The sequence below is a fragment of the Corythoichthys intestinalis genome, chromosome 1, assembly GCF_030265065.1.
Source record: "Corythoichthys intestinalis isolate RoL2023-P3 chromosome 1, ASM3026506v1, whole genome shotgun sequence".
Lineage (NCBI taxonomy): Eukaryota > Metazoa > Chordata > Actinopteri > Syngnathiformes > Syngnathidae > Corythoichthys > Corythoichthys intestinalis.
The window spans coordinates 46,207,787-46,224,378 of record NC_080395.1 but is presented as its reverse complement, the minus strand read 5'-3'; the positions used below and the strand labels follow the sequence as shown (position 1 = coordinate 46,224,378).

General features: G+C 37.8%; 1 protein-coding gene across 3 annotated transcripts in view; it reads right to left on the bottom strand.

Moving 5' to 3' along the window:
* galnt18b (UDP-N-acetyl-alpha-D-galactosamine:polypeptide N-acetylgalactosaminyltransferase 18b) overlaps positions 1-16,592 on the bottom strand; it is a 121,692-nt gene that overhangs the window by 43,339 nt on the left and 61,761 nt on the right. For all 3 annotated transcript variants that reach the window (XM_057834201.1, XM_057834216.1, XM_057834210.1), the window contains exons 4-6: positions 5,486-5,669; positions 4,956-5,153; positions 1,486-1,600 (exon numbers count right to left, since the gene is read on the bottom strand). In XM_057834201.1, coding sequence (XP_057690184.1) covers positions 1,486-1,600; positions 4,956-5,153; positions 5,486-5,669 — 497 coding nt within the window. The remainder of the gene's footprint in view (positions 1-1,485; positions 1,601-4,955; positions 5,154-5,485; positions 5,670-16,592) is intronic.

Here is a 16,592-nt window from a genome sequence, read left to right as displayed (position 1 = left end):
ACAATGTCATTCCTAGAAAAAAAAAACACTCTCAGCACGAACCTCGCCTCTTCTGGCCATCTTTGTCACAAGTGACCTTTCTTTCATTCAGCATCCTCCCATAATATCCAGTGCATGCAGTAATAGTCGAAAAAAATAGTCGTGCGGATGCTGAGAATAGCATTCAAATGGTCGTTTCTGTGCCGCACAAAAACAAGCTCACTTCTCGTCAACTTTGGAAAAGATTCACTTATGGAGCATTTCTGTGAAACAAGTGCATTCTTGCAGTACAGATAAAGTACAGCACAAAGAGAATTTCACACCAAAATGAACTAGAATAATCCCAGTACTCTCTGTTAAAAACACAATATCACATTAGTCACTCGAAAAGCTAACAACTAAAATGTTTTGTCGTTACAAGGATGCCAGCCAACAATAACCTGGAAGCCTTTGCTCTGCTAAGAAACACTTGATGAACTCAATCACACTCAACATGTGGAGTTGTGCTCTTACCACACATGTACAATTTTGCTGCAATGTGCTTTGTGATGATGTGCACGGTGTGCGCAGAGCAGCAGTTTGTTGAAATGAACATAGCCATCAACTTGTTCTGTAGTGCATCATATTATCAGAGTACCAAACAATAGCATCAGACCACTTTAGAAGGCCAATTCAACAGCCATACTTTACTGCGTTAATGGATCTGATCTTATTCTTTGGAAAATGCTGACAAGGAAAAAAGAAACATCAGCAATTTCATGCGGCTATGTGTTACTGTCACATAAGAAACAGCAACAACAAAGTTTAGGACACACCTCAATCAATTAGTGGTTGGATCATATGTAGAAATGGTAGTGACAAGGATAACTATAGGCTTCCACTTGTGCAATCATACAATCTCAGTTTGTTGTTAAATCACCTTTTGAAAATAATTACATTTTTTATCAATTAATTATTGTTTATCTTGATCACATTTTTCTACCGCACAATAACTTGATGTTTAAACAGGGCTGTGTATACTTTTTAAGGAAAGAGATGGTATGCTGTTCACTTTGCATTACACCAGTTTAGGTTCTTCGTGGCCCAAATAAACTGCTTGCAAGATGCATGACCATAATTGCTTTGCTGACTATAATAAAAGTCAACATGCTTTGGAGAAAAAGCTGAAAGATATAAATAGACTCAGATATGGTGATAAAGGGAAACCTAATTATGTGCGATGCACACTGCATCAACCACTATGTAAAAAAAACAAAAACATGATGCACAATGCAAATCTTTTATCAGACGATTGTGATGTAGTTATAATGGCAGTCCCAACCACAAACCGCAGTACTTAACCCCAGTGCGTCCGTCTTGATCGATATTTCTTAAGAGACTGCGCATACTGAAAGTGAATAGTGAGTGTGACCTTGCTCCACAAACAACCATTAGGTTTGGTAATTTTGCACATATTTCACGGATGAACAATGGTGCATGGCCACACAAGGTGAAAACATTACTCACCCTAATGCCCAGCTCCACATTTTCCCCCCCGTACACCTCCATGCCTTCATCCAACAGACCGATCTCCTCAAAATACAGCCTGTCCACCACAAAGCAGCCAATCAGGGCTGGGCTCCTGATGGAGGTAAGGGGATGCAGGTCAGTATTGTTGTCTTATGCAGTAACCGAACGGATGAAACGAGGAGGCATGTAACCTTGGAGATGATGATGGAAACATTTGTGCAATGAATAAATAATAAATGTTGAGGTTAGAAAGCACAAAGTAATGCATTCATTTTTCTCCACTCGTACGGGAACACAGTACTGTCTGCAGGTACATACAGTACATACTGTATTTTTCGGACTATAAGTCGCAGTTTTTTTCATAGTTTGGCTGGGGGTGCGACTTATACTCATGAGCAACTTATGTGTGAAATTATTAACACGTTATTATATCATTTCACATGTTATTTTGGTGTTTTGGAGTGATACTGATGGTTTGGTAAATTTGTTAGCATGTTCTTTATGCTATAGTTATCATTATAACTCTTAATACCGTATTGGCCCTAATATAAGACGGCCCTGATTATAACACGAACCCCTCTTTTTCAAGACTCAAGTTTGAAAAAAAAAAAAAAAAGACTTTTTGAACACCAAATTAATTTTTATACCGAAAATCCTAAACAAATGATTATAATAATATATTTGAGAGAAAAAGCATGTTATTTTACCTCATTCAAATCTTAATAGTTGAACATTCAAATATGTAAACTAAAGTGCAATCACATTCGTAAATGAATGGCTTCTGGTTTTTGAAATGTAAATAAACCAATCTTTTGTGATAAAACAACAAAATTGCAATAACTGCATTAACTATCAAAGTGAAGTCTAACTGTAACTGTAGTCTTGAAACAAATCTGAATAAGGAAAAACATTGCAATAAAGCAGCTGAGATCTGTCATGACAGAACATCGCTTCAATGATATCTGGCGCCATGTAGTGTCGTGAATGAGGAGAGTAGCTGAGATCTGTCATAACAGAACATCGCTTCAATGATATCTGGCGTCATCTAACGTCGTGAATGGGTATAATTTCTAGACCGCGAATATAAGACCCCTCTTTTTCAGTCTTATTTCAATGCAAAAAATACCGTCTTATATTCGGGCCAATACAGTAGCGATGGCCACGTTCGCGTTCTGCCTTTGGCAATGTGTGCTCAATTGTATTATTGACTTTTTTATATGGAAATGCATGCTTTTAGTTTGTGGCGTTTTCACGCCCAAGTGGGGGCGCACTCGCACTTGTTTACGCGAACAAGAGCGCTCACACACCAGAAGAAGGCGGACAGCTACACAGCGTCTGATCGAGTGGGCGAGAGAGAGAGAGACAGAGAGAGAGAAAGAAACACGGCTGCGAACCTACGTTCTTTGTTTATGATTGTAAAATATCTCTACAGAGGCAGTGCCTGTGTGTATCTTTTCTGTTGTTGTTATGTGTTTTCCACCCACGATCAGACACTTAGAGCCAGTTGTGTGGTTGTTTGAAAGATGTGCTAATGCTAGTGAATGCATGCTAACCATTTGTGTCATTGCTGTAATAGCAGCTAGTTATCATTTATTTATGTTGATGCGAACCTGTTTGGTATCGAGGACGAAATGGATTTGTATTATTTCTATTTTTAGGTTTTTAGTTTCTATTTTCACTCTTCAAATGATGGTGTCATAACTACGGCCAAAATAAAGTCAGCAAATTATACGGACGTCCAGCATCGTCATTTGGAAGTTTAGCTCGCTGTATAGCCAGGACCTAGTCGTAGCATCCTGGTGAGGACAGTACATTTGCGTTTTGTTGTTCATGCATCATGTAACATTATTATACTGTACACTTATTCAGCATGTTGTTCTATATTGTATTTTAATTTTAAATATCCTTTCAAGATGATATATCTGTTCTATGTGGCGGATTTTATCAAGTAAATTTCCCCCCAAAATGCGACTTGTACTCCGGTGCGACTTATATATGTTTTTTTCATCTTCGTTGGGCATTTTATGGCTGGTGCGACTTATACTCAGGTGCGACTTATAGTTCGAAAAATACAATAATTATTGTTTCCCAACAATAAAAAAAAAAGAAAACTTGGCCCATTAGTAACAGTGTAAAATGATCAAATTTTAGTTCCATCGACAGCGATACATATGCACCGTACAGTCCAGTATATACTGCTCACAAAAAGTAAAGGAACACTTTGTTCCTTTAATTTATTTGAGCTGTATAGTTTTGCCTGGGGGCTAGCAGCAATCTGTACAACCAAAATGGATTGGTGGGCTTATCAAAATCAATGGCAGTCAATGTATTTAAAAAATGATCAAAATGGAGTTAGTCCACTCTTGCTCTAAGTAGCTCATTTCGTGAATGATTGCTGCCAGCCCCGTCAAAATGGATTGGACCAAGGGCGTAGGTTTGGTCTCAACATAGGTAGGGAATATATAACAGCATAACTTGCATTGGCAACTCTCTGGGAAAAAACCCAGGGACACCTCATTGGTAGAGCCAGCCGACCTCATGACCGTCACTCTTGAATTATTATTTTTTTTATGTAAGTGAAAAGTGATTTTTCATTTAGAATTATAATAAGATAATAATTTTACTCAAACCTGTATGAATTAGGTGCACATTTGAGTGATATAGGCGCATGGAAAAACTAATTATCAGCAATGTATTTTTAATACAACAAATACTAAAATAAAAAAATATATATCCTGCTTGATTTAAAAATGTATAATTTTAATTATTATTATAATTATAATAAATAATAATACTGTATAATAATAATTATTATATACTAAAGGTCCTGAGTCTTTTGTGTGTGTTTTTGGCCGAATTATTATTATTATTATTATTATTTTTTTTTTTAACAACTGATATGCGTTCAATATTATCTCAGCAATAACAATTTCGCAAATGATCACTCCAAATATAATGTGGAAATACAAATGAAATAGACAGAACACACACAAAAAACCCCAATACAATTAGGGAAAATAAAGTCGGGAGAAAAGAACAAGAAAACAAATGATCATCATTTTGGACTTGTTTTTTACTCAAGCTACACAAACAAACATCTCCCATACTCTATGTTGTCTCGTCATGGATAGCAACAGTACCTCGACAAATGAGATGAGCAGGATTTCGAAGTTCTATTGTTCTGTCAGCTCAATGGTCAGAAAGCATGAGAGGTAAGGTGCATTTCCCTGTATATTTTTGTTAAGCACCATACCAGTATTCGTTCGTTTTACAGATTATAACACTATTTTCTAGTTTCATGGTAATACGGGACAAAAGTCGCCCCTTGAAAGCTCAATACGGGACGCGTACTTTTGTTTCTGAATAAGGGACGATTGAATGAATGAATGAATGAATTAATTAATTAATGAATGAACTTTAGGAAAAATAAACACGTAGGCAAAAATTAGGATGTGACGTTGACTTACTGAATGGGAGCACTTTTGTTCCCCTTGTGCCACCAGGACTTAGGGGGATTAAGGTAGCGACACCACAGTTCCCAGTCAAAGCCTTGGGCAGACAGCGGGTACTCCTCAATCTCAAATGTGTCGTACTTGATGTTATCAAACGAAGGGGAGATGATGCGAGTCCTGTCCTCTTTAATTCTCTGAAGAATGGGTTCAGCCCTTGAAATGAGACACACAGTGCACTCATACAGTAATTGGTGCATTTGCGAGCTTCTTCTCATCACCCTCATTATCATGCTGGAGCTTATGAGAGGGCAAAGAGATGAATTAATTTAATTGCACATCTGATAGACTAATGGGGAACTGCCCTCGTGTAATGTGTGCAAAGATGAAAATGCTAAATAACAACAAATTGAAAACATTTAAATGCACTTTTCACTTGAATACAAATGATAACTGCTGTGTTTGTTCTCAGGCACATTAAGCAGAGGCCAGGAAGTCATTAAAATGTATTTCCAGCAAATCCACTTAGAAACCAACAAGTGACTGACCAGCCGACGTTAAACTCCACGTGGGCATCGAAGAGGGCAACGACCGGAGCGGTGGAGGCTCGCCAGCCGCTCACCCTGGACCGGATCAGGCCTTCCTGCTTGGCATGCCGCACCATCTTGATGAAACCCGGGCGCTCGCTGTTAGTCTCCAACACAAAATCCTGCAGCTTCTCCTTCAGCTCTTCTGAAAAGCGCACACACATATTTTTCAGTATCTCTAAAAGTTCCTGGAGATGACGAATGAAGTCAAGCGAAAAGTGTTGTGAATAAACTTCCACCCACGTTCTCCTCCGGTGGGCATCATTTTATTGGAAAAAATCCAGCACTATACTGTATGCTTACATCACTGAACCGAAGAGGCTTCTGCAAATTTGAAGTCTCCCAGTCTTGGTGGGCAACTGCACGACTGAAGACTGGAAGACTTCATTATTGCTGAAGCTACAGTACAATAAATAGCGTACACAATGCTACAGTGGCTGGGTAGAGTTGTTACTTACTTTAAAAAATTAATTAATTACAGTTACAAATTACTTCTCCCAAAAAGTAATTGCATTAGTAACTCAGTTACCTGAATGTAAGAGTAATTAGTTACTTGTCAAAGTAACTGGCGATAATTTTCATGATTGGCCCTAGCCCAATTCTTTACCCTAAACTTAACTAGGCACAGGGGTATTGTGGATATTATGATAACTAGATAGTAACCTTTGCTATGTTTGGAAGTCATTTAATGTTGTGAATCAACTGTTTAAGTTGTTAAAATTGCTCCCGTTATTGCATTAGTTCCCTTCTGTCTACTTTTGACATGTGTAAGTTTTAAAACTGTTTCATCATTTCAAGACAGATTTAAGTTTTGCTGATTTAGGAGCATTTTACATAAAAAGTTACTTAGGTTCGCTAGGAAGGTTCTCTACAACAGAGCCTTCCTGAGAAGTCTACTGCTTTAAGATGGCGGCTGTGTACTAATGCATCTAGTTCTTTATACATGTTGCTAATGCCGCCGTGTCTGTCATTTGCATCTAGTTCTGTATATATGTGATATTTACTGTAGCATCATGTGGGCGTAATTTGTAGGCTATCGGCTACAGTCAGGTATTATTGGAGCCACCTAGCATAGTAGCATCGCGTTTGCAACGGCGTCACACTCCCATGCCTCCTCCCCACTCCTGCTCTGCTCTCTCGTCTCCTAGAGTCCGTCTATCTCAGACTTTTCTCGCGTCAGTCAACCAACATAGTAACGCATAGTAATGCATGCCTTTCCAGTTTCAGTAACAGTAACGGCGTTGCCAAGATGAGAAAAGTAATTAATTAGATTACTCACTACTGAAGAAAATAACGCCGTTAGTAACGCTGTTATATTCTAACGCCGTTATTAGCAACACTGGCTGACACTGATATAAAAATTAGTATTCATAACTAATTATAACCAACTGTGATTGACATCAAACAAATCTTACCCAATTAAAATTTAAAATTAATGCTTCAAGTAAAACCCCAAAAGTTATTATGCACTGTACCATCAGACAGATAAAGACCATAAATATTTATTGCGATCTGTATTTGTTACTTAGGGGCATATTTACCAACACTTCATTTAAACATGGACCGGTACCTAATAAGTAACATGAGCCAGAGGCACTTGCATCCAAAGAAAAAACAAGTCCTTTCTTCAGGTAATAACAAAATAAGGCAGCAATTCTAAAATGAATTTATATAAGCTGATTTTAAAAGAAAATAAAAAGTGTACATAATGTGAATGAAGGCAGATAGTTACACATACAGTATCGTTATGGTGTCAATTCTTAAGGGTTACGTTCTTCATATTTATTTCACTTAACACCAAATATTATTTGTGTATGAAAAGATAGGAAAAGCAATTGTGTAGAACATTTATTATATATTGTTGGACATGGCTTATGTCATTTGTGGGCAATAAGGGACACCTTTGATATACAGTGTTGCAGAGGTAAACACAGGAAAGCAAAATATGTGTAAGAGCTTTGAATGCCATTTAAAATGTTATTTTCTACTTAGGAGCCAAATGGCTCATCCGCCCAACAAGGATGTCGTTATCCAGCAATGTGACTCCAGCACCACATGCCCATGAAATGCGCTAATGGTTCCCCTCGGCAAGCTTCCGGTCGTTGGCAAGACTCAGTAAAACTATTAGGGCGAGACACTCAGTCAAGTATTTTGCGGAAAAGAACCAACCTAAAATGAACTGGAATGGCACCGAGCCGAATGAAAACATCCACAAGTCCGACTGAAATGTTATTATTGGTGCACTGACTTCTTTCAATTTTGTATTTTGCTTTTAACAAAACTACGATACTTACTCATTTGCACCAGTGCGCTAATAGATTTCTGTACCACTAATCACTTCCGACCTGTCAGTAATGAAGGTTTTCTGTTTGTGTGTGAATGGAAAATAAGAACGATGGTGTGCTATGCCTGACAACAAATCATAATAAGAAACAGTTCATTAAAGCAAGAGTGACTGATGGCCAACAGCCATCCATCTTTCACTAATGATAAACTAGTGTCACTGTGATGGAAAGCAATGGGCTGTGGGACGGAGCTGAGCAGGAGCAACAGGCACTTGCATTCATGTGGTAAATCCAATAATGCATTTTAGATGCAACAACGGTGAGCAATAACAATGTAACATTGTTTGAGCTGTCTCAGTGCTGTCTCACCACCTCTGTAACACAGCAGTACAGTTTAAGGTTTTTTGTTTTTAGAGTAGGTGAAGAGAATCACAAATGTTGTTCCACTGACATCTAAAGAAAAGAGCATTTGTACAGTAGTAGGAATTCATTTTCCCTCTATTGTTTTGTTGCTCATGTCTGTTGAACTTATTTGTTTTTAATGTAACATTTCCTTTCCCACGGCAGTTCTTCACAACACCTGTTTAGTTTGCAGTACATCAAATTTTCCAACAGCTTTTTAAGCCTGTATTATTAGAAAAAAAAGGTGGGTGCCTATGCTTTCCCTTAAAGCGGAAGTTCAGGATTTTTGACATTAGGCTTAATCTTCGAGTTAGCATGGCTTTATTTATTTGGTGGAGTTGATTTCATGAAATTCTGCTTCGTTTGCAAGTTATTTGTTAGTTTCAGGGCTCCGGAGTGACTAAGCTCACGCGAGTCAATGGCACCATTATAGCATGCCAATAAAACATTGAAAATCATCGAAGACCCATGCAATCAATTGTGTTGGCTATGTTTTCAGAATAAAGTTATCAAAACTTACCATTGCATGTCAATAATTGCAGTATGAACAGCAACATTTGTAATCCAGAAGCTCTGCAGAGGATCAGGGCGGAGTGATATCACATCGGGTTTTTTTCAATGCTGACTTTTTCATGTCGTAGCTAGCAGCAAGTGACCAGTTTATATTTTTCCTCGTTCTTCATAGGGAATTTGTGGAAACTTTTCTTTGCCCGTTTCTTCTGTATGTTACCACAGCCTCTAAAAGCACATTTCACCATGTTGCAGGTGTTTTGCTGAAAAATGTCCCCCCTGCAGGAAATGCCTCTCCTGACCAGAGTGCTTATTTATGGCACTTTATTGAGGTGAAAACATCAAATGTTTTAATGGACGCATTACAGTAATGGATTTACGACTGTAAAATCAGTTTTAAATCAATGAATAAATAACACAAAATACTAGTGCTGTATTTTGGTAACAAATCGTGGACTGGGCCCCATAACCATCTTTGAAGAGAAATGTATTAGTCTACAGGTATTCACGACCATATCCGAATGAGAATCAAACAGATGACATTTCTTAATTTAAGCAGAGTAAAATAATACATATACAAGATTTATCTGTAACTTATTGATTTATTTAAAACTGATTTTACAGTCGTAAATACATTACTGTAATGCGTCCATGAAAACATTTGATGCAAAACAGGGGATGCATTTTCTGCGCGGGGGGGGGGGGCATTTTTCGCCACAACACTGGCCGTCAATTAACTCAGCAGACTGATGCTCCATTTGAGGAAGGTGGGAAGTCAGAGTTTCCAACCTCTGATCTGGAAAAATATCATAAGTACGCCTCCACTATTAGATCGCTCATGAGAAGTCAGGGTTGCTGGAGGTCAAAATGTCTTTTGAAGGCCAAATTAAAAACAACTTGTGGCGATCAGCCATCTTTGCTGTTTACATTCGGTTGGATTGCTTTAAGGTCGCAACTGGTACCCTCCAAGCGGGATAAGTCCGACTTTCCACCTTCCTCGAGGGCAGCGTGAGAACGAGTGACCGAAGCACTCCTTTTTATTGGGGTCGTATTACGCATCTAAAAAAAAAATAGTCCAGCAGAATGAAATGAATTACGGCAGTTTGGTGTGACATTGTTTTGGCCGCATGGGTGTATTGAAACAATGATCTTTGCTTTGAATTTATTTGACAATGATGGATTTGTTCGTAGATCTGTATTGTTTTTTTTTACTGGCATGCTATAATGCTGCTATTGACTCACGCTAGCTTAGCCACTCCGGAGCCCTGAAACAAAAAAATAACTTGCAAACGAAACGCCACCAACTAAACCCCTGCTAACTCGAACATTAAGCCGAATGTCAAAAACCCTGAACTTCGGCTTTAAGGCCATTTGTTCTCTACATTTAACTCTAAAATAAAGGTATACTCTTGACTTATAAAGCTACATTAGTTAAAACAGATGAGGAGAGAAACTTAGGTCTGACAAAGTGATAAGACAACAAGGAACACGTGACCAAGGCGTAAGTGTCTGGTGGAAGCTGAATGCGTGAACACAGGCAGTCGTTAAAGAAGTGGAACCAAGTGGCTACTAAGAAGATCAGGACTAGAAATGTTAGGGGGACAATAATTAGGCGTTTAACCCCCCCAAACTTGTAATTTGGTTTACTTTGCGTTTCAAACATAACTTTGGTCACACCATTAATAGAAAATCCCTAAAACACCCTATTGAACAAGTTATTACGTTTCAGCAACTTTTGAGTTGAACAGCTCTCACCCTTCTCAATACAATAAGGTGGTAATCTTAGTCACTGACCTTATTTAAAGCCATTAATTCCCTTAAAAAAACATTTATTTCACGGAAAGATTGTCGAAGATCTTTTCCTGTTCGCCTTAAACCATCAAAAGTACATGGATGAGATTGGCGTGTACAAAATGAAATCTCACTGAGAAGATGACATGTTCGCTTCAGAGGAATTAATAGAATTTGTGTCTTATCAAATCATAAATCTTGTGATAGGTTACAAGTCCCACACTGACAAGGCTTTCCATGCCACAGCCTGAGAAGTTATCCAATTAGGGAGGAAGGAGCTAGGTGTATTCGCCCTTCGCCCACCTCACATTTCCCCCCTGACGGCTCCATGTTCTCCTGCATGCTAATGTCTGCGGGACGTGAGCTATGTCATTGGTGGTTGACAAATGTAATGCAGTGAATGACTGATAGGCTAGCTATGACTCATGAGTCTCCTTCCACAATGGCAGCTACATCGCGGGTCAATAGGCTAATGACATTTTGGGGAGAGATGCTCCGCAAGTGTTGTCATAACAACGACATGAGCGGTAAACAGGGTGGAAAGCCACCTGGAAAATGTCAAACCGTAACTTGGCTTGGAGGAGCTTAAGGAGGAAGCTGCTGTGCTGCCAATTAAAATGTGATAATGCCTTCGGCCAGCACACAACTCTGGGTTTTCCAATTTCTTTTAGAAGACTGATAACTGGAGATATTCAACTATCGGGAAATCAAGAGTTTGTGTGAGTGTGATCGTTGGCATCCCAGCATGTTAAGATAACATAACACTAATCTAAATTCAGCTCCAGCAAGCTACAGGCCAAGCTAAATGTTTTGCATTATTGACTTCGGTAAACAAACTTCTCTCAGGGCCAGTAGTCACAGTCTTGATAACGTCTAATGGCTGTCTAACTTGGGGTGCATGCAGATACTTTTAAAACTGTCATCCTATGAAAGCATGACCTTGATACCGCATTATTAAAGGTGTTTACACGCTTTGTTTAAACTTCGACCATTCCGATGTAGGGACAGAACAGGAAGTAGCTCGGTGCCTTTTACATCCGGTACAGCTTGTGAAAATGATTTTTATGTTACAACTAAAAACCCTAAGAGAAGGTCTTTGCTTCATCCGATTGTAATAGAACAGCAACGATCTGGAGACGTATAGGCCCGTCTGTGTGCTTTATCTTCATGGAGACACTTAAGCGTTTACTTCTGTTTGACAGCCTGCTGGAGAGAATTGGTCCAAGCCACAGAAATTAAAATTCACAAAGCATTGTATGACGTATAACTATAATTATATATAACTATCAAACGTTTCATCTTATGCTCCACTTATTTGTCGCTAGTGTTGTACACTCAGAACTGGTTTTGGTCTGCTACTGCATTTTGAAGATCTTGGTCTGGTCTCAGACTCAGATCAGTCTTAGTCTCTAGTCTTAATCTTGAAGTTGACTCCCAAAAGTCTAGATTTTGAGTTGGTCTCAGTAATTTTTGGTTTCGAGCAAGTCTCATTCTTAGTCTATACTCCTGAAATTTAGATCTTGACGTAGTCGGAGTGTTTTTTAGTTTTGAGCAAGTCTTGGTCCAGTCTTTGTGTCAGTCATGGTCTTGTTTTGGTCCCGGTTTTGACCCTTAAACATCTAAAGTTTCACTTTGTCTCACTGATTTCTGTTTTTTGTTGTTGTCAGTTTGGTCTTACTCTGGAATTCTAAAGTCTCGATCTTTAATTGGTCTTAGGAATTTCGGTTTCGAGTAAGTCTTGATTCGGTCTACCTTGTTGTATTGAGGACCAGAGGTTGGTTAGTAACGCGTTACATGTACTCCGTTACATTTACTTGTGTATTTTTTTTGAGAAAAATGTCATTCTAAGAGTTTTAATAAGCCATACTTTTTATTTTTACTGAAATAGATTTGTAAAGAAAAAAACGCTACCCTGACTTCGCTACTTTAGGCTACACAAGTCGTTGCATTTTTCCTCTTTATTCTACATATTACATTTATGTATTTATTTTTTTGCCAGCGATGCCATGAGTACCTCTGTTAATTTCACCAAGTAGACGTCGAAACAATAATCACATGACTCCATTACACCAATCTAACGCAAGCTTGCCGTTCTATGATCAATCACGTGGCGTCTTTAGAGTACCGTAAAAAATCAAGTACTTGATATAGAGCGCTGCCCTCAACATGACTCGAAAGCGCGGATTTAAACCTCTCTCCCAGTTTTAATTTGGCACCGATTGAGCAAGGAAAATCGGAGATATAATTCTTTTAATTTCATAATAGTAACTATGAGTGAACTATTCAATTTTCGAACTGGGAACTATTTTCTCCACTAGAGGGCACTCATGCTCTTTGGACGAGTAAGGCTTCATTTCTGTGTTTTTTTTTTTTTCCCTCTCGCCTGAATGCAATGATTTTTTTGTTTTTGTTTTGTTTTGTATTTCTTTGGCTTAATGTGTTTATGTAATGGTTTATTGTACAGTATCATTATAACAACAGTTCATATAGATAAGTTTGTACTGAGAGAAAAAAAATAACATTGTTTAAAAAAAATAAAAATAAAAAAAGCAATTACTCACAATGTTACTCGTAATTGAGTATTCTTTTCACTAGATACTTTTTTACTTGCACTTGAGTACATTTTTTTGGATGACTACTTTAACGTTTACTCGAGTAATATTATTTTGAAGTAATGCTACTCTCACTTGAGTAAAATTTTTGGCTACTATACCCACCTCTGTTGAGGAAATACTGGATAGTACTTTTACATTGCCTTGGTGTTGGTTAGTTCAATTCTCCAGTCAAATCAAATAACAAATCAAAATAGATCACTTTCCTTATTACCCTGCAGGTCACATGTGTATCTCTATATGTACCCTGTGATTGACTAGTGACCACTTCGGGGTGCATTCTGCCGTTTGCACAATGTCTACTAGGACAGGCTCCAGCTCCACACAAATGTGAACAGAAAATGGATGGCTTGCTATTTTATTGACCGTTCTTGGCAAAGGGCTTCTTGATTGATGTGTTGTGTTCTTTGTCTTTAGGGTATGTAAAGCATATGTCAATTTCTGCTAATACATGATGTATTTTTGAAAGGAGAACTTATATTAGTAATTTGGGTCTTCAGGTAAAAAGAGTATAATTGGATCCAATATAAAATAAAACAATTGCAATTATGACTTTATAATTGAGTTAGCATAGGTTAGGTACAAATTCAGTGTATGGTTGTGTCGTATGAACTTAACTCCATCGTAAACTGAGGTGCACAAACATTTGCTCTATAGCTATAAGTCATTGGGCAACTGTCCTAATCAGGGCTCGTCAGCCATTAATTAAAATCCAGAGAAAAATATTTGAAATTGACAACATTACAGAGGCCACAGGAGCAATACTGATTACCTTCCACAGGTTATGCTTTATGCTCTTTATGCTTCCTTAAATTACTGCAAACCAATCTATATAATCAGTCTTGCACAGTAAATAGCTCACTTGGTAGACAGGGGTTTTCAACCCAGTCCTCAAGGCACACTGTGGGTCCTGGTTTTTGTTCCAGCCGATCCAGCAGAGACAGTTGAACCAATGAGGCTTCTGCTAAAACAAGCCACACCTGACTGCAATCAACTGATTGCACTTGTAAAACACCAGATTGGGGAAAAAGTGTTGTCATCTTGTTTGGTAAGAATGAAATCCTGCACCCACAGTGTGCCTTAGTGGAATGGGTTGGGAACCCCTGTGGTAGACAATGCGAATGTGAATATCCACTGTGCACATAATATAGCATTCCAAGCCCTGACGAACATGTGCCCATCAACATTAACCCTTTATAGAGCACTCATTTAACCACTGGCTGCCATTGACGGCACTGACAATGGGCATTCACAACCACTCCTTCCAGTTTAAATGCATTGGACAACTATCGCTGTCAATGGCAGGCAATAAATTAATGACTAAATAAATAAATAAACATTAAAGTGTTATTGGGGGCCATAACCAGAGTGAATTTCTGTTTTTATTTTAATTTGATTCATTTTGCATGTATAGACGATTTAATAATTTATGATTAATATTTGTAAAACTATATTTTTAAAAATGACTAATGATTGAAAAATATACAGTGTGTCACAAAAGTGAGTACATCCCTCGCATTTCTGCAAATATTTAAGTATATCTTTTCATGGGACAACACTGACAAAATGACACTTTGACACAATGAAAAGTAGTCTGTGTGCAGCTTATTTAATAGAGTTAATTTATTTTCCCCTCAAAATAACTAAAAAATAGCCATTGATATATAAACTAGAGCTGAAACGAATACTCGAGCAACTCGAGTAACTCGAGTTTAAAAACTGATCCGAGTAATTTTATTCACCTCGAGGAATCGTTTAATTTTGCCAGCTCTAAGCATCACGTTTTGCCCGGACTACTTTTAATGCGGGACAACGAGCAGACGTCGCGTGCGTAGAGGAAGAAGCAATAAATAAATAAAAAAAACTTACCGGAGCCGACAGCCGCTACAAAATACGCCGACATTGCTAAAAACTATGCCCGCAGGATGCTAGTGTGGTAGCAGGTAGTGTCCGATGCGTCTCATAGATATTGCATGCATTTAGGACTAGATGCGAAATGAAAGACTCGGCCGCATCTGGGCAGCGTTAGTAAACAGCCGCCATCTTTAAGCAGTAGACTTCTCATTGCTAACAAATATAACGACTGTCACTCACTCACGTAACGTTAGTCCTTCGGAGGGCTAGGTTTCTATTGAGTATGACCACTGTCGATGCGTGGCTAACGTGTCTTGCATACAGGCTTTATTTAATCTGTAAAAACACAGCGCTGTAGAGTGATGAGGGTGTAAAAGTAAAACATAAATAAGCTAACTGTCAGTTTTAGCTCAGTAGTCATTAATGAATAAAACACCAAGTAGCAACCAGGTATCATACATTTATTTTAAACACTACAAAAACTCAAAATCCTATCAGTACTTACAGTTCAGACTAACTTAAAACTTAACTAAAACTTAAAAATAGCTTGACACAAATGGAAATTAAATTGAAACACGTGGGAAAAACACGTAGCTTTCAAGTAATGTGTGTTATCAAGCGTAATTACATTTTTAGGTAAGAAATATGTTTTTTTTTTTTTTTTTTAAGATCTAGAAGTTTTTTGAGTGAAAACAGTGATTTTTTTTTCTAGTCACATCTTACATGCAATTGTTGGCTGTTTTCAACAATGTACATCGAAAATAAAAACATTGACTGAAAATGGTTCAATATTGGATTAAATGTCTTTTTTTCTCAAGTATATTTATAATTGCTCTTTACCTAAAAAAATGTTTTATCCGATTACTCGATAGAATTTTCAGTCGATTACTCGATTACTAAAATATTCGATAGCTGCAGCCCTAATCTAAACCCCTGGCAACAAAAGTGAGTGCACCGCATAGAAACTACGTACATCCTTAAATGTCCAAATTGAGTACTGCTTGTCATTTTCCCTCCAATTTTCCCTGTCATGTGACCCGTTACCAGTGTTGGGCACGTTACTTTAAAAAAGTAATTAGTTATAGTTACTCACTACTTCTTCAAAAAAGCAACTGAGTTAGTAACTGAATTACTGTATAGTAAATGTAACATTTAAGGATGTACGTAGTTTCTATGCGGTGTACTCACTTTTGTTGCCAGGGGTTTAGATATCAATGGCTATATTTTGAGTTATTTTGAGGGGAAAATAAATTAACTCTATTATAAAAGCTGCACAAAGACTACTTTTCATTGTGTCAAAGTGTCATTTTGTCAGTGTTGTCCCATGAAAAGATATACTTAAATATCTGCAGAAATGCGAGGGGTCTACTCACTTTTGTGATACACTGCATATATATATATATATAATTGGGACCTGATGTCACATACACTGCTGGCCAAAAGTATTGCCACTCCTGCAATTCTGTCAGATGATGTTCAATTTCTCACAAAAAATGATTGCAATTAAAAATGCATTGGTAGTAATATCTTTATTTATCATGTGATGCTTCTCTAATTTGTGTAATTAACAGCACCTCTTACTTACCTGTGGCACATAACAGGTGGTGGCAATTA